At 49.6% G+C, this 25,907-nt stretch overlaps 1 protein-coding gene and 2 long non-coding RNA genes across 4 annotated transcripts in view; all 3 read right to left on the reverse strand.

The window, feature by feature from the left end:
- Positions 1–1,695, reverse strand: part of LOC142485363 (importin-8-like) — a 66,955-nt gene extending 65,260 nt beyond the window's left edge. Inside the window, 1 exon segment of the mRNA XM_075584393.1 lies at positions 1,648–1,695. Within this exon segment, the coding sequence (XP_075440508.1) occupies positions 1,648–1,695 (48 nt within the window).
- A 2,183-nt stretch (positions 1,696–3,878) lies between these two features.
- Positions 3,879–6,550, reverse strand: LOC142485361 (uncharacterized). Its single transcript, XR_012798401.1, has 3 exons — positions 6,473–6,550; positions 6,289–6,405; positions 3,879–3,984 (listed from the first exon to the last, which is right to left on the reverse strand). It is a non-coding gene; the product is annotated as an uncharacterized LOC142485361 (long non-coding RNA).
- Positions 6,551–7,268: 718 nt separating this feature from the next.
- On the reverse strand, positions 7,269–22,811 carry LOC142485360 (uncharacterized). Of its 2 annotated transcripts, none has more exons than XR_012798400.1 (4): positions 22,080–22,811; positions 21,393–21,487; positions 20,476–20,560; positions 7,269–7,657 (listed from the first exon to the last, which is right to left on the reverse strand). It is a non-coding gene; the product is annotated as an uncharacterized LOC142485360 (long non-coding RNA). The 2 variants fall into 2 exon arrangements; XR_012798399.1 differs by having other exon boundaries at positions 22,297–22,802.
- Between the last annotated feature and the right edge of the window lie 3,096 nt (positions 22,812–25,907).

Raw genomic sequence — 25,907 nt, forward strand, 5'->3', positions numbered from 1 at the left:
TGGCTGGAAGAGTTGAAGGCCCGAGGCGAAGCCGAGGGATTTTAACCCAGCCAGGGCCTTATTGGCCAGTAATGCCCTGTTCTGAGGGGATTATTACTATTATAGGCTTATTATATATAAGGCGTAAATAATAGACATTTTTGTATAGTTAAATAGATTTTTTTAATTAAAATAAAATGGTAAATACATGAAACCACCTCTATATACTCTTACACTGCAGATATCTATATCCACACACTGCCACCCCCTCTGTGTACACACACACACACACACACAAACTGCTGCTACACACACACACACACACACACCACCTCTACACACACAAGCACACCACACACATCACAGCAGCTCTACATACACACACACACACACACAGACACACACTGGAGCTCTAGACACACAACACAGCACCTCCTCTACACTCACAACTCAGCAGGTCTACACACACACACATCACAACAGCTCTACACACACAAACTCTGCTGCTACACACACATGCTACACCCATAAACACTGCAGCTGACACTCACACACACTGGAGCTCTATACACATAAACACAGTAGCTCTACACACACATCAGCTCTACACACACACAAACTGCTACTACACATACAACACACACACACACACACACACACACACACACACTGCACCACAATAAAAAATGCAGCAACTTACTAAAATTTGCACTCCCCCCCACCTCTACACACAACACAGCACCTCTACAACCCCCCCACCACACACACACACAACACTGCACCTCTATACACAACACATCACCTCTACACACACAACATACACACACACAACACTGCACCTCTATACTCAGCACCTCTATACTCAGCACCTTTACACACACACACACACACACACACACACACACACACACACACACACACACACACACACTGCTGCTGCTACACACACATGCTACACCCATAAACACTGCTGCTGACACTGACACACACACACACACACACACACACACACACACACAAGAGCTCTATACACACACACACACAGCACCTCTACACAGATATACAACAGCACACACACTGCTACTGAGACACACAGAAACTGCAGCCACAAACAAACAGCAGGCAGCCACTTACTTATTTGCCGACCCCCCTCTCCCCCAATTCAATTGAATCTGCTCAGAAAATCTCAGTCAGCTCGGGAGGGGGAGGAGTCAAACCGTAGCTGATACTTTTTGACCAATCCCCTGCCCTGTCTCAGAGCTGTTACTTCAATCTAACCAATCCCCCGCCCTGTCTCAGCTGTTCTGAAAGCTGATTGGCTAGAAATAAACAGATTGAAAACTGCACTTTGCAAACTGCTAAATTTCCGGGCATTACTGATTGGATAATGCCCGGAATTGTAACCAATCAGAAAGCAGGGTTTTCAATAATGCCCTGAATTTTACTGCTTTAGCTTATAACAGGGGTTGTCAAACCGCGGCTCTTCGGGCACGACCGTGCAGCTCTTCTAAGGATTTGTGGTGGCGGCGGTGAGGAGGATGCCATGCGAGGGCAGGTAAGTTTTTTTTTCTATGTTGAATGAATGGTTGCCGGGGGGCGGGACTTAGAATGCCGGCCGGGCTGCAGGGGATTGGCTGCAAGTCAGAGGGTGCCGGGGGCGGGACTTACGCTTCCGTCTGCAGAGCACACGTGGTGTGTGTGTCTCTGCCCGCTCATGGCTCCTCTGCGCAGTGTCTCCCCCCCCCTCTGCCCACCTGGGGTGATAGCAGGTGGGTTTTTGTGCCTTTGCCTCCACGTTTGCCTCCTGTCCTGGTGCTCCCTTCCCCCCCCCCCCCCCCCCGGTCCCCTTGGTGCGGGAGATGGGCGCGGGAGCGGGCAGTGGTGGCTGCCCGGGGTGATAGGCTGCCTGCTGGGGGAGGGGGGCGTCCCGGCGCTCCCATCCACCCCCCTCCCCCCTTGGTGCGGGAGATGGACGCGGGGGTGGGTGCAGGGGGAGGCGGGGAGCCGCCTGCTCGTGGCTGCCTCTGCTTGTACTCCACTGTGTGTGTGTGTATCTGTGTCTGTGTGTGTGTATGTGTGTGTGTGTGTGTGTGTGTGTGTGTGTGTGTGTGTGTGAGTGTGTGTGTGTGTATCTGTGTGTGTGTGTGTATCTGTGTGTGTGTGTGTGTATCTGTGTGTGTGTGTGTGTGTATCAGTGTGTGTGTGTGTCAGTGTGTATGTGTGTGGGTGTGTGTATGCGTGTGTGTATCTGTGTGTGTGTGTATATCTGTGTGTGTGTATATCTGTGTGTGTTTATATCTGTGTGTGTGTGTATATCTGTGTGTGTATCAGTGTGTGTGTGTGTGTGTATATCAGTGTGTGTGTATCAATGTGTGTGTATCAGTGTGTGTGTGTGTATATCAGTGTGTGTGTGTATCAATGTGTGTGTGTATCAGTGTGAGTGTGTGTATCAGTGTGAGTGTGTGTATCAGTGTGAGTGTGTGTATCAGTGTGTGTGTGTGTATCAGTGTGTGTGTGTGTACCAGTGTGTGTGTGTGTACCAGTGTGTGTGTGTACCAGTGTGTGTGTGAGTACCTGTGTGTGTGTGTGTGTACCAGTGTGTGCGCGTGTGTGTACCAGTGTACCCTCTGTCTCCCTCCTCCGTCTCCCTCCCTCCCTCCGTCTCCCTCCCTCCATCTCCCTCCGTCTGTCTCCCTCCCTCCGTCTGTCTCCCTCCCTCTGTCTCCCTCCCTCCCTCTGTCTTCCTCCCTCTGTCTCCCTCACTCTGTCTCCATGTCTCCCTCCCTCCCTCTCTCCCTCACTTTCTCTCTCCCTCACTGTCTCCCTCCCTCCGTCTGTCTGTCTCCCTCTGTCTGTCTCCCTCCGCTTCCCTCGTTCTGTCTGTCTCCCTCTGCCTCCCTCCCTCCCTCCATCTGTTTGTCTCCCCCTCCCTCCCTCCGTCTCCCTCCCTCCGTCTCCCTCCCTCCCTGTCTCCCTCCTTCCCTCCCTCTCCCTCCGTCTCCCTCCTTCCCTCCCTGTCTCCCTCCCTGTCTCACTCCCTCCCTGTCTACCTCCCTCCCTGTCTCCATCCCTATCTCCCTCCCTCCCTCCCTGTCTCCCTCCCTCCCTCCCTCCCTCAACTGCCTTATACCTACACCTAAGTAACCTATCCTGCTTTCTTCCAGATCTGACTCAAGTTTCACGCGGGAGATATCGGAAGACAGGTAGGGAACACCTCCCCTCCAGTATAGTACCTTGAGGGACTGCGGATCAGGTAAGATCCCAGGCGGGATTGCTGCTTTAGAAATTGTGAAGAGGGGCATCCTGACACTGGTTAAGGGGTTCAGAATCATTCACATCTGGCTTTTTTTTTTGGTTTGATTAGTGAGGTCATCCGACACACACACACACACACACACACACACACACACACACACACACACACACACACACACACACACACACACACACACACACACACACACACACACACACACACACACACACACACACACACACACACACGTAACAAGGACTAATGGTAGTAAACTATAAGTGTACTACAATTAATAAACTGTTATGTAAAAAAAAAAATGTGTCCAGGTTTTTAATTTTCAAAATCTGGTCACCCTAGGGGGGGGGCAGCCTGATGTGATGGGGGGGAGGGAGGGTGTAAGATGATGATGGGGTCCAGCCTGATCTGATGGGGGGGGGCGGTAAGGTGATGGGGGGCCAGCCTGATGTGATGGGGGAATAATGATGGGGTGGCCAGCCTGATGTGATGGGGTGGGGGGGGGGTGTAAAAAATATATTTATGGCTCTTTGAAAAATTCTAAATCGTTGTGCTACTCATATTTGGCTCTTTTGGACTAAGAGTTTGATGACCCTTGGCCTATAATAATAATTCAACCGACCGTAAGAACGCACTCTTGCACGGAGGTAGCCCAGGTCAGAGGAGAAGAGGGGGAAGACCTGATTCTGAAGAAAACCTTCCATCTAATCCTTGTATACAGATTTCTGTAAGTACTGTAAGTGAAAAATGAACATATTGAGTAAAAACATTGTGCTATGAATAATATATACCATGGTCTGCCTCACTCTGCTCTGCGGTGTCAACGTGTTGCAGAATCCAAACACAGCAAAAAAAATTACAAATACTACATCTGTGGGAACATCTGGAATTACAAGGTCAGAATTGAGACAAACCAACCTGTCGACTGTCTATAGAAGGAGAAGAGAAGAATATCCAGACACTCCTATGGTCTAGATTAAAAAAGTATAACATTTATTGAACTGGATCAACATTTCAGTCCCACCTTGGATCTTTGTGTGATGTTTTGTGCATGCTATAAACATGCTATCTTGACAAAGCCAACAAACTGTGCTTATTCATCAGGATCACAAAGATTAAATTAATACCAATACAGTACTGGACACATATGTAGACAAATCTATGTCTTGAAATATAATATACAGTATGCACATATATCACACACATATTACAGTCTTACAGAATGGCTGATCTCGCTCAGACCCGTGGTTTATTTTTGTCTTAGAGTTATCATTTCGTGTGGTTACTACCAAGGATTTAAGATAAAGAATTTAGGATGAGGTGTTTGTAAAAGTACAGAGAGAGAAAGCTTACTGTTGATGCCCTCGTCAAACATTCATTTACTTGTTTTGTATTATTGCTGTTTTATAAAACATTTTTACTTAGTGTATTTTTTCAAAAGCAAATATTAAAAAAGTGCACACTACTGTATTTACATGACAAAGATTATGCTAAAACCGCTGTATACATATGAGAAATTGTGTCGCAAACAAACTATTTGAACCCCACGTAAGTTGTCATGGAACAAGAACTACATTTCTGATTCACCCCCCTCTCTCCTTTGCAGCTTCTGCCTGTCAGATCTTATTCTCAGCTGCATGGAGTTTGCACACACATTCTGTGCCTGCGTGACATGCAACAATGTTGCCTTTCTTGCCTCTGGGCATGAAATCAGTGAGCTGCTACTGCAGCCTCTGAGATCCTCACCAGAATGGGCTAGTCTGCCCCCCCTCCTGTTTGTTCAAGATAGTCTGTCCCAAGGCTATTTCCTTTACCCACATTGCTCCTCACTTCCTTTTCCACCCTAGATCACAGTGAGTACAGACATGTCTGCATCCACCCCTGGTAAGGCCTTTCTCTCTTACCATAGTCTAACCTCATAGAAGCATCCCACATAGAGAAGTACTCTCTGCCTACACTACACCTACAAGTTCCTGTTGTTTTCTACTCCTGCAATAAAGTTAAGAAAGACATTAAGGACTTGTCATGCTTTGGAAGAGGGAAGACATGAGTTAAAGCTAACTGAAGCTATTCATACCTCAACACGTGACCCTAGCTTCAGGATATAAGTAGATATATAATTTCTTTTAAATATTTGTCACTCATATACAGTTAGGTCCGGAAATAATTGGACACTGACACAATTTTCATAATTTTGGCTCTGTACGCCACCACAATGAATTTGAAATGAAACAACCGAGATGCAATAGAAGTGCAGACTTTCAGCTTTAATTCAAGGGGTAGAACAAAAATATCGTATGAAACTTTAGGAATTGCAACCATTTTCATACACAGTCCCCATATTTCAGGGGCTCAAATGTAATTGGACAAATTAACACAATAAATAAAATGTTAATTTTTAATACTTTGTCGAGAATCCTTTGCAGGCAATGACTGCTTGAAGTCTGGAACGCATGGACATCACCAAACGATGTGTTTCCTCCTTTGCTATGCTTTGCCAGGCCTTTACTGCAGCTGTCTTCAGTTGTTCTTTGTTCGTGGGTCTTTCTGTCTTAAGTTTTGTCTTCAGCAAGTGAAATGCATGCTCGAACGGGTTGAGATCAGGTGATTGACTCGGCCATTGCAGAATATTCCACTTTTTGCCTTAAAAAACTCCTGCGTTCCCCCCGTTACCCCTTCCCATCAGTTTGTCAATTACACTACCCCCCACCCCTTCCCCTTATCAGCAAGTCTCTCCCTACAAACTACTCTAAAATGTCCACTAATCCACAGAGAATATAAGGGAACATTGTCCCAGAATATCCTAATGTGGAGTCAAGGCTTACAGCTGTTTTCACAAACATTGCGTCACATGTAAATAAAGTGCACTTTTGATTTATTTATTTTGTACTATTTTCTTTTTAAAAAATGCACATATTAAAAAGTGACGTTTTATGAAACAACAATAAAAAATCTAGCAAATGAATGTTTATGAGTATCAACAGTAGGCTCTTTCTGTACTTCTACAAAGACCTCATCCTAAAATATTACAGAATTACCTTCAATAAGATCTCTGCCAGGGACCCCACAACATGCAGAGCCCCATCCTTCTTCCGAGGATCTACAGAGGACGCTGTAAGGATCTGGTAACAAAAGGCCATCATCTTCGGCAAGACCTAAAGCAAAGAGACATTTAATGTGTGGCCGACAGAAATCCAGACATTCATCCAGTCTCAAGCCCACCTCTTTTCTTTTCTTTGATGCAGTATATAGAAGGTTTTGTGCTGCGGAGGATGGAAACACACAGTCTTCAAATACATCTAGGAAACAAAGAAAGTAGATGGGTGTGTAATGAGCACCTATACACATGTAGAGAACTATATGATATGGCAGTTATGCCATTCAAATAAACACGTTTAACCAGTGTCCAGCTAGGTGTCGCCCAAATCAAGAAACGAGAGGGTTCATGGAGGATTACAGATACACGTGGAAATATCGAGGAAACAAAGATTGAAAGTGTACAGATTTTTTCACCCATCACCAACCAAAGGAGCTGTCCAGCACTGAGAACCTATCATTTGTACACCGTGACAATTCCTACCAATGAGGTGTGGAGATTGGCCAGACATGGCATAACATGAAGATACAAATTGGGATGTCTTTCTGATTTCAGATGATTTGCAGATGGTGACTACATGTCACCCCTTGCTCCCCCTTTTCCGGATTACCCTCTATTTTGCCTTTTTGCATACAGTAATTGCTCTTTTTTTACATTTATGTATATTTGTTCTTCTGCAACCCATACAACTTGCACAGTAAAAAAAAAAATATAAGGGGGGGGGGGGGGGAGAGATTACCAAACTTCATGCGAATATATTCATAGGGATCGTCCTGCCACAGATCCTCATCCTCGTAGCACATAAGAGGGAAAATGACATCTTCAGCAATACCCTAGGAGAGAAGAACATATCCTGGGTGGGGAGGCCTCCAGAAGAAACACAATATTCTATTTAACCAAAAAAGCTGAAGCAGGCAGAAAAAGTAAAATGAATAGGGCAGCATTAACAGGCGAAATACTAAACATTTAAATATCATGGCGGTCTAATAACGAGCACGGACAGTATGACACATGAACTATGGTATTATCTGTGAAAGATTTATAGAACCTGGTGTTCTAATCGTGTTAAAGCCACAAACAACTTCTGAGTGTCACAAAGATATCCCAGCTCCTCCTCCGAGTTATCAGTCAGGCACACAGTGGGAGAGGCCACTTTCTTTCTATTTTGCACTCACCTGCATGTGTGGCTTCAGCTGCTTCCACGTGACGGAGTGAGACAAACCTAGGTTCAGATAGTTGAGTGTCTGCTGGAGAACCTGCGGGGCGATATATTGATCCTGTCGATGTTACTCCAATACCTTCAACAGAACCTAGTGCAGGAGCAATTTAACCTTCAGCCAACAGTGGTAGTTGCATGTGCGGCAATTTAACCCCAACCCTACGCTGGGAGGCCTGGTACACTGCAATAAAGAGGTTAAGAATTAAAGCCTCCAAACGGAGGCTTGCTATACATGGCAAAAAGCTGCATTGCGTACACAGCAAACCTCTGCTTTTCTGTTTCATTCAGGGACAATGGGGTTGACATATCTATGGGATCAGTTGGACAGCTCAACACTAGGGAAGAGGGGGCCTTGATAGGGAGTAAGGCTGCCAGTATATGCAGACCATCAGAACAGATCTTGCGAGTCTGAACATCCTTGTAAGAGATGCCTCCGTCTCACATTTCAAACCTTGCAGCTCTAGACTTGGAGACATAATGTGATTCTCCACAAGATAATATATTGGCATCTCTGGTTGTACAAGGGTCAAGCACAATGCAGACAACTCACGGGACAGAATCACTGCTTCAGTCTAAACTTCAGAAATCAAATTGCACTAAAAATGGCAAAATCCCCTTCTCTATTGGACATTGCCAGGGTTGGGCGATATAATTACAGACCCCTCCCCCCCCGACAAGATGATCATATCCTGTAAATCAAGCATGTCAAACTCAAATGCTAACAAGGGCCAAATAAACAAGGTTTAAGTCTAGGTGGGACGCAAAAAAATAAAAACTTACATTTTCATAGAACCGTAGGTTTATTTCGAAAAGTACAGTGTGTGTGTGTGTGTGTGTGTGTGTGTCTGTGTGTGTCTGTGTGTGTGTCGGATGACCTAAAAAAAAAAAAGCCAGATGTGAATGATTCTGAACGCATTAACCAGTGTCAGGATGCCCCCTCTTAACAATTTCCAAAGCAGCAATCCCACCTGGGATCTTACTTGATCCACAGTCTCTCAACGTAGTATACTGGAGGGGAGGTGTTCCTTACCTGTCTTCTAATGTCCCCCATGTGAAACTTGAGAGTCAGGTCTGGAAGAAAGCAGAATAGGTTATTTCGGTGTAGGTATAGGGCAGTTAAGATAAAAACGAAGAGAGTGGGTGAGGGTGACAAACAGAGAGAGGGTGACACAGAGAGAGATAGAGGGTGACACAGAGAGAGACAGACAGAGAGGGAGGCAGACAGAGAGAGAGGGAGGAAGACAGAGAGGGAGGGAGGGAGGCAGACAGAGAGGGAGGGAGGGAGGCAGACAGAGAGGGAGGGAGGGAGGCAGACAGAGAGGGAGGGAGGGAGGCAGACAAAGAGGGAGGGAGGGAGGCAGACAGAGAGGGAGGGAGGGAGGGAGGGAGGCAGACAGAGAGGGAGGGAGGGAGGGAGGCAGACAGAGAGGGAGAGAGGGAGGCAGACAGAGAGGGAGGGAGGGAGGCAGACAGAGAGGGAGGGAGGCAGACAGAGAGGGAGGGAGGCAGACAGAGAGGGAGGGAGGCAGACAGAGAGGGAGGGAGAGAGGCAGACAGAGAGGGAGGGAGGCAGACAGAGAGGGAGGGAGAGAGGCAGACAGAGAGGGAGGGAGGCAGACAGAGAGGGAGGGAGGGAGGCAGACAGAGAGGGAGGGAGGGAGGGAGGCAGGCAGAGAGGGAGGGAGGCAGGCAGACAGAGAGGGAGACAGGCAGACAGAGAGGGAGGCAGGCAGACAGAGAGGGAGGGAGGCAGACAGAGAGGGAGGGAGGCAGACAGAGAGGGAGGGAGGCAGACAGGGAGGGAGGCAGACAGAGAGGGAGGGAGGCAGACAGAGAGGGAGGGAGGCAGACAGAGAGGGAGGGAGGCAGACAGAGAGGGAGGGAGGGAGGCAGAGAGGGAGGGAGGCAGACAGAGAGGGTGGGAGAGTGAGAGAGGGTGGGAGAGTGAGAGAGGGTGGGAGAGACAGAGAGAGTGAGAGACAGAGTGAGAGAGACAGAGAGAGTGAGAGAGTGAGAGAGAGTGAGAGAGACAGAGAGAGTGAGAGAGACAGAGAGAGTGAGAGAGACAGAGAGAGTGAGAGAGTGAGAGAGACAGAGAGAGACAGAGAAACAGAGAGTGAGAGAAACAGATGGAGAGTGAGAGAGACAGGGAGATAGAGAGAGAGGGGGAGAGAGGGTGGTTGACTGACTCACCAGGCCCGGGATGTCAACCCCGGCAGACCCCCTGTTGGCGGCCTTGTCCCTCATTCTCTACTTCCCCCCCATTTTTTCCCCCCATTTTCTCTCCCTTCCCTCCCCCATTCTCGCAATCCCCTCTTCTCTCTCCCCACCCATCTCCCTCTCCCCCCCCCTCCATTCTCTCCCCCCCCTCCATTCTCTCCCCCCCCCCATTCTCTCTCTGACCTGCACAGACGCACACAGCCACTGACCTACAGACACACACAGACAGACCAACAAAGACACTGACCACGCACAGACACCCACACAGTCACTGCTGGTCTGCATAGACATACACACACAGCCACTGATACACACACACACACACACACTCCCCCCCCCACACACACACTCTCCCCCCCACACACAGGGGCAGGGGGTGACAGGGGCAGGGATTGACAGGGGGTGACAAAGGCAGGGGGTGACAGGCAGGGGGTGACAGGGGTTGACAGGGGCAGGGGTTGACAGGGGGTGACAGAGGCAGGGGGTGTGTGGATGGACGTTCACAGAGGTACACACTTAGGAGGCTTTATAATGTGAAATTATAATAGGCTTTATTGTGCCTGTTCCTTTTCATCAGGAAATTATCCAAACACAGGGGGGGAACAAAGCTTCCATTCACTTGGGAGTATTTCTAGTGAAATCCTATGCAATTAGTTCACATCTCCTATTAGTTAAGCAGTTCTCGCAGCCCCAAAACATATAGCATGAAAATAAGCAGATATAAGCAGTCTCTTAAGAATAAAAGTCTTATCTGTTTCTTGGAGGGAAAATCTTCTCACTGTCCCTGCTTCAGCTCCCTTGTCTCCAGGGTTGGTCAGCATACAGGTTTAGAAGGTTTCCCTGTGTCTTGAAAGCCTCTCTGCTATCTCTTTTGCAGAGCTCAAGACCAGTGTGTCTCTAAGTTCAGCTCAGGTGTCAGCTAAAGAGTTCTCACTTCCTGTTTCAAAAGACAGGCTTTCTAAGCCATCTAATAAGGCAGGTGGTGTTTAGTAATTAACTACCACAGGTTAACCACCACACTGCTGGATTAGAGGCACATTACCTGAATAGGGATAAGTCTCCTGTTTGTAAGGAATCCACTACTGGCTTTGACTATAGCCGTGCAGACCTGTGCAGTTGCAGGCTTCCTCTGGCAATCTATGGCACAGGTGCTGCCTCTCATTGCAGCTTCTGCCCTGTGCTACTTCATTGGAGGAATTCTCACACACCCTCCTCCTGTGATTGGATCTCCGCCCTTTATATTCTAGGCGTTGGCTCTGAACCAGCGCCGAGCATAACTATTCCTACCTCTATGTTACTGTCTCTGCCACAAACCACCCCAGGCCTCTCTCCTAGCGTTCTTACCTTCCAAGTTCCTGAGTATCCAGAGGCCTGGTCCTGGACGTCTGTGCTGAAGCGTTGTTGCCAGCACTGGCCTGCTGCTATCTCCTTGCAGTGGCCTACCCTGGACGTCTGTGCTGAAGCGTTGATGCCAGCACTGGTGACTGCTGCATTCCCTCCTGGCAGTGGCTGCCCTTCCTGTCCTGTGGTCTGCCGCTATTCTCCTGTAGTGGCCTATCCTGGACGCCTGTGCTGAAGCGTTGATGCCAGCACTGGTACTGCTGCATTCCCTCCTAGCAGTGGCTACCCTTCCTGTCCTGCGGCCTGCTGCTATTCTCCTGCAGTGGCCTACCCTGGACGCCTGTGCTGAAGCGTTGATGCCAGCACTGGTAACTGCTGCATTCCCTCCTAGCAGTGGCTACCCTTCCTTTCCTGCGGCCTGCTGCGATCCTCTTGCAGTGGCCTGCCTTGGACTTCTGCGCTGAAGCGTTGGTTCTTCCCGACGCTGCCCTGCGGTGAACTTCGGCCAGCCTGCTGTCTCCTCCTGCTGAGATCGGCGTCATGGGCCGAGGCCGCTCCTCGCGCAGAAGCCACCCCCGCGCTCACGCTCCTAAGCTGAAGCGGGGCACTCCTGATTTCCTGTTGCCGAACTCCTGCTTCATTAACGACGATGCTGCCTTCTCCAATCCTGACCCTGCGATGTACGACTACGAACTGCGCACTCCGGATCAGTCTGCGTGGACTAAGGTCGGTGATTATATAACCCCACCTCAGCCCCGCGGTCCGGTCCCGGTTTGTGGCGAGCATCGGCGTAACAGTATGCTCGGCCCATTAAAACCGGACCGCGCCGTGGCGGGGGATGGCAATTTACCAACTGAAGTTATGTCCCGGCCTGCGTATCAGTCCCACTATGAAGGCCAGTATTTGTGTGAAGTAATACCCCTGATGGATGAAATGTTTACCTATGAAGGTTTAACCCCTTTGCAAAGACAATGCCGTTGTGATCTCTTTATTAAGGCTTACTGCATCCTGAACTTAAAACAGTCTCTGGCCGCTTGTATTCGCTCTCCTGATTCCCCTATAACCTGGGATAACGTGTACCCTATGGAACTGGCCGACGCCCAAGAGGCACTCTACCTCCTGGCCTCATCACTGGACATTCCCCTAGTACAACAGGGCGCCCTCCTCATGTTGGCTCAGTCTCAAGATACACTCCATGTACTTTCCTCAACACTAGACATTCACATAATAGAACAGGATCCCCTCCTTGCCAGCTACGCTGCTGCTTGGCAGATTCTCTATGCTGCCAGTCCTGTTGCTAAACCTGTGGGGGTACCTCTCTCTCCTAAGAATGGTCAAACCATTTCTCTGTCGCTGCCCGCTAAGGAAGAAGCTGCCACGCTCCCTAATCCTGAGTTAACCTCCCTAAGTTCTGTCCCTGAGGTTATTTCGGTCTTAACCCCTGCTAGTCAGGCCTATGCGTCCCCCACTGTAAATCCCTGCTGTCCCCAGGTCAGTGGGTCTTCCCTAGCACCAGAGAATGAATCCTGTTTGCCCTCTTTTCCTAACCCAAAAATTCTAAGCTCTGTTTCCGAGGTTTTTTCTGTATTAACCCCTGCTAGTCTGCTCTGTGAGGTCCCTACTGCTAACCCTAGTATTCCGCAGTCTAATGATAGGTCCCTAGGGCAAGAGGTAGAACCCCCTATGACCCCACTCTCGGAGACTAGCTTCTATTTCTCTGATTCTCAGGTACAGAGTAATTTAACCCTTGGGGTTTTTCCTATGTTAACCCCTGCAGGTCAGCCCTGTGAACCTTCCTTGGTAGATCCCTTTAGTTCGTCAGTCAGGGACACCTCCTTAGCCTCAGAGGATCAACCCCTTTTGTCCTCTGACTCGGCTAAAATTCTCGGGGTTATGCCCCCTGAACTTTCGGCAATAATACTGGCTCCAGTAAAAAGTACTCTGGAGCCGTTTGTTTCTCTAAACCTGTTCGCAGAATTCCTACTCCTAGGTATTTCACTCACCCCGTCTGTCACTCAGAGAGCTGAGACCCCTGCTTCTGAGCATAGACCCCTTTTCGTGGAATCTGTTGTCGTTTCTGATGTCCCAGACACTCTTTCCCAAATACCCACTTCAGAGACCAGCACAGGCGTGGTTGCCCCACTTGCACTGTCTGAGTTCTCCTTTTCTCAAATCCTAGGGTTTAAAGCGAACAGTACATATTATGCTCCTTTCCAAGTGACCCCTACTGAGATCAGCGTATCTGCTGTTGCTCCCTCAGAACCATTAAAGTTAGGGCCCTTCTTTTTGAAGGATCAGGCTTTCAAGTTTGAGACTCCCTTTATCCCTGACTTTGTAAATCTGCAGTCCCTTCTCACTGTAGTTAAAAGTTCTCCAGCAGCCGCTGAGTTAAGCTTTGCGGCTGCCAAATCTTCTGTTATAGAAGCAACCTTGCCTAGCTTACTTCTGTCTGTCCTATCTGGGATGCCCATTCCTGTAATAATACTGTTTCACGCTGATTCGCCCACAGTATTCGGGGTATCCACTACTGACTGTATGTCTACTACCACGAACTCAGGGGTATCGCATTTGGAACTTTCCCTTTTTTCAGAAGATCCCGTCTTTAAAATGGACTTATTTTTCTCTGTGTCTTCCACAATACTTGGGGTACTTGCTATTGACTGTCCTGTCCCAAAACTAGGGTTACCTCTCAAAAAGGTGCCTGGAGCTACCGATGTTAAAAACCCTATGTTTAAAACAGTAACAATTTGCATTGCTTCTCCCACAGTATCATGTGAGACCTGGGTACCTGGGACCTCCACTCCGAAGCCAAGCTCTAGTTCTCTGTCTTCTTTCTCTGTGTTGGAGGCACCCAGCTTTAACCCCAAGACTTTTTTCCCTAAGGTTGATGCACCGCTTAACCGCCTGCCTTGTTTTTTGGATAAAATCTGTTTTCTCACCTTTCAAACAGACTCCTTACTCGCAGGTCTCTGTGCGGTGCCCAAAGTGCCCGATCTGTATGGCAATTGGCCTCTCCCTAAGATGAAGACACCCTTACTGGACCTCGTCGCTTTACCTGAAGCGTCCGTTCCTGTTCTCTATGGGTCCACTATGGGTATAGACATGCTTATTATGTCCTTTGCCAAGGCCACAATTTCGGATTTGATTCTCTCTAAAGATCACAAACCAAAGGAAGCGGATCCTTCTTCAACTGCCAGTACCATGAGTTGCATACACACTGCTACAGACTCTCGCAAATTGCTTGGGATAGCAACCCTGCTTGGTATCAAAAGTACCTCTGCAATAGTGTGTAGTGAACCCTCCCGCCCCATTCCCTTGCTAACCACCACCCGGAATTCCTTGGAAGCTAAAGACTCTCGCAACCTCCTCCGTGCTGATTTCACCAAAGACATTGCCTTCTCTGAAGGTCCCTCTGCCATTTTTGTCCGACAATCTGTGTCCTGTGTCCCGTACTCTTGGACTATTACTATGCACCGGACACCTGGCTACTGTCCTTCCGATGTTCCCATTCCGGAGCCCTCAGGTCCCATTGTCCATGTACCAAGAACTGCAGTACCACCGCTGTCTTTCATGGCACTCGCCAATGTACATCTGGATTGCGGACCTAATTCTCGCCGGAGACACTTCAGGAACAACTCAATGTCTCCCAGACCTATGAATGGTCCTGTTCACTCAGGCTTCTCACCCAGTGGTGGGGGTACTGTAAGGAATCCCAACAAACTATGGGCTTTCAACGCCACCTCTCGCCTAAGGAGGTTTAGGAACAATTCCATGTCCCCCAAATCTGTGATGGATCTTGTTCGTCCGGAGGTCTCACCTGAAGGGGGGGGTACTGTAAGGAATCCACTACTGGCTTTGACTATAGCCGTGCAGACCTGTGCAGTTGCAGGCTTCCTCTGGCAATCTATGGCACAGGTGCTGCCTCTCATTGCAGCTTCTGCCCTGTGCTACTTCATTGGAGGAATTCTCACACACCCTCCTCCTGTGATTGGATCTCCGCCCTTTATATTCTAGGCGTTGGCTCTGAACCAGCGCCGAGCATAACTATTCCTACCTCTATGTTACTGTCTCTGCCACAAACCACCCCAGGCCTCTCTCCTAGCGTTCTTACCTTCCAAGTTCCTGAGTATCCAGAGGCCTGGTCCTGGACGTCTGTGCTGAAGCGTTGTTGCCAGCACTGGCCTGCTGCTATCTCCTTGCAGTGGCCTACCCTGGACGTCTGTGCTGAAGCGTTGATGCCAGCACTGGTGACTGCTGCATTCCCTCCTGGCAGTGGCTGCCCTTCCTGTCCTGTGGTCTGCCGCTATTCTCCTGTAGTGGCCTATCCTGGACGCCTGTGCTGAAGCGTTGATGCCAGCACTGGTACTGCTGCATTCCCTCCTAGCAGTGGCTACCCTTCCTGTCCTGCGGCCTGCTGCTATTCTCCTGCAGTGGCCTACCCTGGACGCCTGTGCTGAAGCGTTGATGCCAGCACTGGTAACTGCTGCATTCCCTCCTAGCAGTGGCTACCCTTCCTTTCCTGCGGCCTGCTGCGATCCTCTTGCAGTGGCCTGCCTTGGACTTCTGCGCTGAAGCGTTGGTTCTTCCCGACGCTGCCCTGCGGTGAACTTCGGCCAGCCTGCTGTCTCCTCCTGCTGAGATCGGCGTCATGGGCCGAGGCCGCTCCTCGCGCAGAAGCCACCCCCGCGCTCACGCTCCTAAGCTGAAGCGGGGCACTCCTGATTTCCTGTTGCCGAACTCCTGCTTCATTAACGACGATGCTGCCTTCTCCAATCCTGACCCTGCGATGTACGACTACGAACTGCGCACTCCGGATCAGTCTGCGTGGACTAAGGTCGGTGATTATATAACCCCACCTCAGCCCCGCGGTCCGGTCCCGGTTTGTGGCGAGCATCGGCGTAACACTGTTACAGGGTGGCAGGGGGTGACAGGGAGTGACAGAGGCAGGGGGTGGCAGGGGGTGACAGATGCAGGGGGTGAAAGGGGCAGGGGGTGACTGGGGGTGATAGAGGCAGGGGGTGACAGGGGCAGGGGGTGACTGGGGGTGATAGAGGCAGGGGGTGACAAAGGCAGGGGGTGAAAGGGGCAGGGGGTGACAGAGGCAGGGGGTGACAGAGGCAGGGGGTGACAGAGGCAAGGGGTGACAGGGGTTGACAGGGGCAGGGGGTGACAGGGGCAGGGGTTGACAGAGGCAGGGGGTGACGGGCAGGGCTTGACAGGGGGTGATATGGACAGGGGGTGGCAGGGTGTGGCAGAGGCAGGGGGTGACAGAGGCAAGGGGTGACAGAGGCAGGGGGTGACAGATGCAGGGGGTGAAAGGGGCATGGGGTGACTGGGGGTGACAGAGGCAGGGGATGACAGGGGCAGGGGGTGACAGGCAGGGGGTGACAGAGGCAGGGGGTGACAGAGGCAGGGGGTGACGGGGTGACAGAGGCAGGGGGTGACAGGGGCAGGGGGTGACAGAGGCAGGGGGTGACAGAGGGTGACAGAGGCAGGGGGTGACATGGGGTGGCAGGGGTTGGCAGGGGGTGAAAGGGGCAGGGGGTGACAGGGGGTGATATGGACAGGGGGTGACAGGGGCAGGGGGTGACAGGGGGTGACAGGGGCAGTGGGTGACAGGGGCAGGGGGTGACAGAGGGTGACAGAGGCAGGGGGTGACGGGGTGGCAGGGGTTGGCAGGGGGTGACGGGCAGGAGGTGACAGGGGCAGGGGGTGACGGGTCGGGTGGGTGACCCCAGGCTGGCCCCCATGCCTCATCAGCATCTTGTCCTTACCTTATTCCCAGGCTTCCAGGCAGGAGGCAGTCCCACAGACGTCTCTGAAGCTTTCTCCGCCGGTGGAGTTGGCTCCGCCGCTGCTGTGCTCTCCACATCCCACACATGGCACGAGTGCAGGATGACTGCGCCCGGCCACCATACAGCCCCAGCAGGCCAGCTCTTCCTTCAGCCGTGCTTGCCACATCCGCCCGCCACCGCACTCGCAACTCTCGGTCACACGCTTGCTACCGCCGCCCACGCGCTCGCCAACGCACACGCCCTCTGCAGGGATCACTGCATTCAGGGGAAATCTTGTGTCCCTGCGATCCCAGTGATTTGGATCTAGGGGAGAAACCCAGTGCTGCTGCTGTTCTCCTCCTTGTACAATACATTATGCAGGAGGCTTGTGACTTCCAGGTCTGAGACCTATGGGATAGGTATATACCTTGTGCCCTCCTCCCGGAGGGGGCATGATAGTGATTTCCATGCTGCAGTGCTGGAGAGGAAAGCTCATCATTCATGTAAGCCTGAGAGCTGAACACACACACACACACACAAACACTGAGATACACACACACACTGAGATGCTCACTCACACATTCACTCAAACACACACACTCCCCCCCCCCAGGTTTACCAGGCTTCAAGGAGAATGTCTCCGCCGGGGTTTTGACTCCGCCCCCGTGTCCTCCCACACACGGCACGAGTGCAGATTGACTGCACCCGGCCACCGTACGCCTCCAGCCCCTGCAGGCCAGATTTTACTTCCGCCCATGCTACTCTCTTCCCCCACACCCGCGCTCGCTTCTCCCGCGGCCAAAACTTTTAACCGCCGCCCACGCGCTCGCCGACACACACGACCGCCGCGCTGGTTGTGAGCGGACCGCAAAAATATCCGTTGCGGGCCGTATGCGGCCCGCGGGCCGCATGTTTGACATGCCTGCTGTAAATCATATCAGATGCTGATTCCCACTACCAACTCATATAATCCAATCCCCCCCACAAACCTAGAAATACAAGCAGTAGGCAACAAAACAACACATCTACATTCCCCCCCAACATAATGCCTGATTCACCTTAAGGTTGAGATCTCCCTACATTGCTTTTTATTTACAACAACCTATTCATTAGAGGCATATTGTCAGCAGTACAATTATTTTTACCATGGCAATATTTTTATGCCACATGCATATGAGGGGGGTGGGGGGGCAGACACTATAAACCAGGGGTCTCAAACTCAGTCCTCATGGGCTACCAACAGGCCAGCTTTTATCAATATCCCTGCTTCAGCACATGTGGCTCCATCAGTGGCTTAGTGGAAGACTGCACCACCTGTGCTGAAGCAGGGATATCCATAAAAACTGGCCTGTTAGTGGCCCTTGAGGACTGACTTTGAGACCCCTGATATAAACACTGTAGTGGAAGCGGGACCTAAGGGAGCAAGAGCTGAAAAGAAGAAAAAGGAGATAAAAAAAAACCTAAAAAACAAAACCCCATTGAAGAGGGAACAAAAGGAGATATGAAGGCAGAGGATCTAATTCTCACCATCAACGCCGATATGGTCAGGGATTAGAGAGGGCCACCATGCCCCTGAATTAGGCCTCGAAGGAGACTGAAGTTTTGTTTGTTTTTTTATTTCTATTTTTGGAGCAAAGATTCGGTGGATTGAGCCATGTTTGTCAAAACGTCGCTTTTGTTTGTTTCTGAATTTGGCATATTTATTTTTACAGCATCATGTAGATTTCAGTGTTAATTGTGACCCAGAAGAGTTCACTGCTGATAGAGTAGAGTACGGTGGAGTTTTTATGTACGCTTTACCACTTGAGCATCATTGGCCAACTAAGCCCTCATTGGCAGGGACAAGCGCGGCTCCAGGGCTTCCTACTTATTTTATTCTTACAGACCCCGTCGTGCCCGAACCAGTGCTTTGGCTGCTTTCTGTACCAATTTGGGTATGCCTGGGCTTACCCCCACAGAGACTTCTTTAGTTGCATTGGTTCACGTTTCTTGATTTTAGGAGGTCAGGATATAGAGCAAGGGAAGTACCTTTGGTCCTACAGATCGCAGGGAACGGGCCAAAAGAAGGGGTCTATCCCCGAAATGTTGCCCCCCTCAATTGCCTTTATTCTGCTAAACCCCATTTTTTCCCCCTCCCCACCTCCCCCATTTTTTTCCCTTCCTTCCCCAATCCCTTGTCCTCATTTTCACCTTTTTACTCACAGGTATTTTTTTTACACCTTGAGTAACTGCTTCCCCTTTTTCTGCAATTACTGTGCATCTATATCTGTATGTTATGTTCGCTGATATGTGTTAACATTAAATGTACTATTTTGCTTATATCCAGAGTATCATCGCATTGAGTGCAGCTTTGGTTTCATTCTGAATAAAGCCCAAACAATCTATTAGCATGAAATATTATTTCTACATTTTCTATAACAAAACGTATAAAGACTGCAATTCATTATCATTAGCCCATTAATTTATTCTAATTTTACCTCCAGGCTGCCCTTACGACGTATCCAGTAGGTCATGGGGGCTGGCACACCGGGGGTCTTATGACTTACAGGGAACGTCATACTATTGAAACGGAAGCAGAGTCGTGTTTAAGACACGGGGAGGCCAGATTTTCCTGAGATATTTACATTCTCGTGTGCCGTTGTTTCTGGTCACTTTTGGGAAATTAACATGGCTGCCACCCAAGCCCCACTCCCACATTTCAGCTTCTTTTTGGAGAACCACAGCAACCTGTTTTTATTTTACTGGGACATACAGTAAACATCTTTGGAACCACAGGGTCCCACAGAGCTAGGAATAATGTTACTTAACTCCCGGGGACTCCCCAGTCACAATTATGTAAAAGAACAACAGGGATTTATGCTTTTACTGGATTGATGTCCCATAACTCTACCAACCCTCACCATAAATTCACCCTACCCAGGGCTGGACTGGCTGGGGTAGAAGGCAGCAATTCCCCCTGGGCCGCCTTAATTACTTGGACCAGTGTCTAAGAAACAAAATCTTTCTGACCTCAACAGCTGAAAGCTGTATCTGTCTCAGGATGCGGTAAGCAGTAGGACCCATGGGAAACCTAATTCTCACCTCTCTACTTTACCAGCTCCCTACCTGCTGCAGAGTTATATAGAGAAGTGGCCTTCCCTGGCATTGAGGAGACAGACATGGGAAAATACATTGTGGTGAGACACAGGGATCAGGGGTGAGACATAAGGCACATGCCAAAGAGACTCAAGAAGTGGAGAGAAACCGGTTCAAGGCAGACAGACACAACAAATTGTAAATGGGTAATGGGCTGAAAAGGCAAATCAGGGAGCCTCCAGAAGCACTCTACTCTAAAAGGTAACTGGGAAATTGCCTAAGATGTGCTTTGACATAGCTTATGTCCATATTATGTATTTATGAACTACTGCCCGTGTGTATCTATCCAATTTCAGAAGTTCATGTATTTGTTTCCGTGGGATACTAGTCCATGAGCAGTAGGTTGTGTTTGCCCACAGGCTACAATTTGTCAGCCAGCCCCTGTCCCTAGCCCTGCAACAATGCCATAATCTTTCATTTCAAATCTCTGAAGTGTTACCTGCTGAATCCCAACAGCGTATGTCTTCAGAAAAAACTCTGAAAATTCAAAATATTCCTTGGTGACGTTCCCCGGGCTCCCATACCTACCAAGGACAAGGCACTCATCAGCAACAGGCACAGTACAACTCACAACTCATGCAGGAGTGAGGGGAGCATGTCAGGCCCACACAGACATGCAATGGGGAGGAAAAGGACCATGGCCACCATGACCAGTCCGCACAGACATGCCATGGGGGGGGGGGGGTGGAGAGAGAAAGGGGACCATGACCAGCCCACACAGACATGTGGAGGGACAAAGTCCAGGCCACAGACATGATGGGGAATTAAATAGTCACATTAGGGTGAGAAGTAGGAGAAGGATGTGTTGGGATTTAGTAATAGTAGCCCACAAAGTGATGTGTGGTGCAATGGGGACACAACAACCCACAAAACCGAGCCGAGAAACAGAAACACAAAAATTGAACATGGATCTTCTAAGAGTGAAATCAGTGAATAGACAAGGATGCTATGTAATTCCATTACAAATTGTGTAGGGAGCGTAACTAAAACAGGTCCTAAAGCGCAATCCACACTGCTCGCCATTTTTTGCAGTATAAAGTTTTACACTTTCCAATGCTGTTTTTTTATTTTAAGAACAGGACATGCTAAAGGGATCAAGGTATTAACATTATATGAGAAACTCAAAGGCTTCTGAGGAGGACCAAGTGAACACATGACAGTGACATTTTCTTTGGGAGGGGCCATGTGGGAAGGGAATAGAGAAAGTGCGTGGCTTTCTCTCGTTTAATAGATATATATTTTTTTAGGGGGGGTCCAAAGTGTGGTACTCCCCCCGTCAATACGCCACACAGGCCACTAGCTCCCTGATTGCCCAGGGAATGTGTCACCTGGTACAGGACTAAACAGGAACGTTACCGCTCAAATAGACGCGTGATGACGTGAAGCGCCCACTTCTTACACTTCCACCACAACAGCTCCGGACAATCATCCTCATCCACCTGCAATGTTTCCTGTCAGACAGAAGATAGTCAACAAACTGTTATACTGTAAATAGACAGAACTTCTGTTCAGCATGAAATAAGCTGTGCAGCTTCATGGAGCAGATGTGAACTCCCCATTTATTCACAGAGCTCACCCTGCCACCCCACATTTACTGCTGAACCTACTCCCTTTCTTGGTGAAACTGCATCAGATTTCACCGTCCAGTTTATCCAGACTAATTTCACTCCATTTGCTTGTTCTGTGATGAGAACATACAGCATAACAGAGCTTGTGCTGCTACAGGCTGAAAATATATACAGCACAAAGCAATAAAGAAATTCTAATTTAAAAGGCAGCAGCTTGATCTGACTAAGAGACCATCACCAAGTGACATGGACAAAGTCTGTGGAGATAGCCCAAGCCCCTATGGGCAGGTACAACACCCCAATCATTCGTTGATAAAGGTACCATTGTTGTAACAAAATGTTGGCATTAGAACATGCTTAAATATGTTATATAGTTTTTCATATCTTTAAGGTGTGCCAAGGTAAGATGGCTCCTGGTATCCTGCCTCTCTATTTATGCCCTTTTAAAAGGTTATTATGCTGCTAATCTTCTAACCTCACACAACACCATCTCTGAAAATGTCAAGGTCCATCATGAAAACGTGATTTATTCGTGCGAATAATGCAAAGCAGATTATCCACGTCCAGTCTTACTGGAGGCACGTCCCTGTCAGTGATGCTGCTGAAAACACTCATCCATTGGGTCATCATCTGATTATTCACCAGCTGGAGCGGCAGCGCATACTGAGGGCAGAGAGCAGGCAAGTTGTTACCTGTTAGCTTCTTAAACACCAGGATAACGCAGTACTGTATCCCGCACATAGACAACAGAGAGTGGAGGGAATATTTTCATATTTAGAGGTTTTCAAATCATGCTAAGATTCTAAAAGAGAGGGAGTAGCTCAGTGAGTAATGACACTGACTGGCACTTTGAAGTAGGGGAGTTTGGTTCAATTCCCGGTGTCGGCTCCTGTTGTTTTGGTCCCTCGATGTATCTTGGTCATCATTCTCCATGGTACCAGCAGCCAATGGTGATATCTTGATCATCAGACGATCATATTGTAAAATTAAAGGAGAAAGAAAGGGTACATCAGCACCACCCAATATGGACAGATTGCAGTCTTAGTAAGTCCATGGAACAGCTAAGGTATCCATTTCGAAAAGGCTCCAAAGCAATCTGTTTGGTTCTGGCTGCTGGCATGTTGTCACAAAAGTACTGGTCGACCACATACATTAGCTGCACCTGGAACCACCATCTGTAAGAAAAGAAGGAAGCATTAAGCAATAGGTATTAAACTTTATGAGGGTTAATACACAGGCCTATTATCCCCATCTATGAGCATTAAACAGGTACTTTCCTGTTCTGCTGCATTATCCCCCCTCCTGCTTCTCTTCTTTTTTCCTGATGGGTTCAGAACCCAAACCTTAACGCCCTTCTGCAACTCGGGTCCCCTGAGTCCACCTGTATGGCAATGGGCACATGGACGCCTATATTGACTATACCAAGCACAGTGCCTGTCTCAATATATCGGTCTATCTTGGTCCCAGTCGGCTGTGTTTGCCACTGATGAATGTCAGTCACCAATGTCACCTCCCCTGTTGCCCACCCAATGAGGGTGTGTGATGCTGTGATTGCTTTCACCTGCCCCTCCAGCAACCCATTGCTGCGTTCAATTAGACCCGCTGCTTGTGGGTGGTAAGGAATATGCATTCTCCATTGTACTCCACTGTCCTTTGCCCACGCCTGGACCATGGATCCAGTGAAGTGTGTACTCTGATCTGATTGAGTCTCCTCAGGGATCCCATAGGCTAGGACCACCTGTTGCAGAGCTTTAAGGGTAGTTCCTTGTAAATCCCCGCATCTTAGGGTCCCAGTGGCCTTTTTCTCAATAGGCCATTTCTTAATTTCTGTGCAAAGGTCACATCCTTCTCTGGCCATTGCTATCCAATGCCGCCCTTGGTATGTTACTACAGTGGATCCATCAGTGAACCAGGCACTGCTTCTCTCATTTTCTGGCAGCTGCTCAATTGGTGTGGCTTCTGACACAGGGGAGGGGTCGAGTATAGGTACCCCATTCCCCAGTGTCTCTTTCAGACTTTCATAAGTTAACAGGCCAGCCATTTGTTGATATAGCTTTCTCCGCTCCCCGGCTTGGATTCCTCATCTCTCCTGTAGGTACCATTTCCACTTCAGCATGGCAGCCTGTTGTGTGACATGGCTGTGGGCTATAAGGCCCTGGTCTCATACCCACGGTCCTATGGGTAGGTCAGTTTTCACTGTAACTTCGTCCGGCCCGATGATTGGTTCCACCGCTTGAAGGGCTGTGCAGACCCCAAACAATGTCTTTTCCGTGGGGTAATGCGTTGTTGGGCCTCTGTGAGTTGTTTTGATCAGGATCCCACAGGCATTTTCTGCTTCTGGTTAGCTTCACTGGATTCCTGACATAATCCCTGGGACATCACATTGTCGGTTCAGGTAACATTCAACTTTGAAAAAAATATATTCCTGGCTCCGGAGGGCCCAAACCTTGATGTTATGGTATTGCCTCCTTAGCTGCTTGGAAGGCACTCTGTTGTTCTGCCCCCCCACACGAATAGCGGCTTCTTGTGGGTCACATTGTAGATGGGCCACAAAATCAATCCCAGATGGAAATGCCTCCAAAAGCCCAAGGCGCCCACAAAATACAACACTTCTTTAGAGGTCTTTGGTGTGGGTGTCACATGATGGATTCCAATGCTTTGGAGGGGATCTGTCGACTGAGCCCAAACCCCATCTAACCCAAAAACTGTACCTCTGGTCCGGGGCCCTGTATATTCTTGCTGTGTATAGTCCAGCCTTAGTCAATCATATGGGTCATTATAGTCTTGAGGTTTGTCTCCACCTGTTCTTCAGTTTCAGTCACCATCACATCATTGCTATAATGAAACATTTTAGCGCACAGTGTTAGGGTAGCCAGGTCAATGGCCACCATTGCATGACATATGGTAGGTGAGTGCAGATATCCTTGCACGACCACCTGAAAGGTGTATTGGCGCCCTTCCCAGGTAAAGGCAAAATTGTCCTGTGAATTGGCACTAGTGGGAATACTGAAGGAGGAATCATCTTCTGAGTCAATCACAGCATGGCAGGCTCCCACATACCTAACCAAATGTTTCACCAAAGTAACCATGTCGGGGATGACAGCGGCCACCGGGGGCGCTTCCTTGTTTAGGGCTCTACAGTCCATAGCCATCCTCCACGACCCGTCTGTTTTTTTCACAGACCAGACAGGAGCATTGAACAGACTGGCTGCAGGCTGCATTACCTCTGACTCCAGCAATGCCTGGACAGTCTTCCCTTTTCTCATTCTGCTCTCCCGGTAGCCTATACTGCTTCAGGTATATCAGGTGGTCAGGAGGAGGTATTTGTACCGGGGTCCATTTGGCAATCACCCACCCAGTCACTCACTCACCCAGTCACTCACTCACACAGAAACCCAGTCACTCAGCCAGTCGCTCAGCAAGTCGCACACTCAGTCACTCACCCAGTTACTCACCCAGTGACTCACTCACCCAGTCACCCAGACACTCACTCACCCAGTCACCCAGTCACTCACTCACCCAGTCACTCACTCACCCAGTCACTCACCCACCCAGTCACTCACACACCCACCCAGTCACCCACCCACCCAGTCACCCAGCCACCCAGTCACCCACATACCCAGTCACTCACCCACCCAGTCACTCACCCACCCAGTTACTCACCCGCCCAGTCACTTACTCACCCAGTCACTCACTCACCCAGTCCCCAAATCACCCACCCAGTCACTCACGCACCCAGTCACTCACTCACCCAGTCCCCAACTCACCCACCCAGTCACTCACCCACCCAGTCACTCACCCACCCAACCAGTCACCCACCCACCCACCCAGTCACTCACCCACCCAGTCACTCACCCACCCAGTCACTCACTCGCCCAGTCCCCAACTCACCCACCCAGTCACTCACCCACACAGTCACTCACCCACCCACCCAGTCACTCACCCACCCAGTCACTCACCCACCCACCCACTCACACACCCACTCACACACCCACACACTCACTCACCCACCCACTCACCCACCCAGTCACTCACCCACCCAGTCACTCACCGACCCAGTCACTCACCCACCCAGTCACTCACTCACCCACCCAGTCACTCACTCACCCACTCACTCACCCACTCACTCACTCACTCACCCACTGACTCACCCACCCAGTCACTCACCCACCCAGTCACTCACCCACCCAGTCACTCATGCACCCAGTCACTAACTCACCCACCCAGTCACTAACTCACCCACCCAGTCACTGGCTCACCCACCCAGTCACTCACCGACCCAGTCACTCACTGACCCAGTCAC

Source organism: Ascaphus truei, unplaced genomic scaffold, assembly GCF_040206685.1.
Source record: "Ascaphus truei isolate aAscTru1 unplaced genomic scaffold, aAscTru1.hap1 HAP1_SCAFFOLD_567, whole genome shotgun sequence".
NCBI lineage: Eukaryota > Metazoa > Chordata > Amphibia > Anura > Ascaphidae > Ascaphus > Ascaphus truei.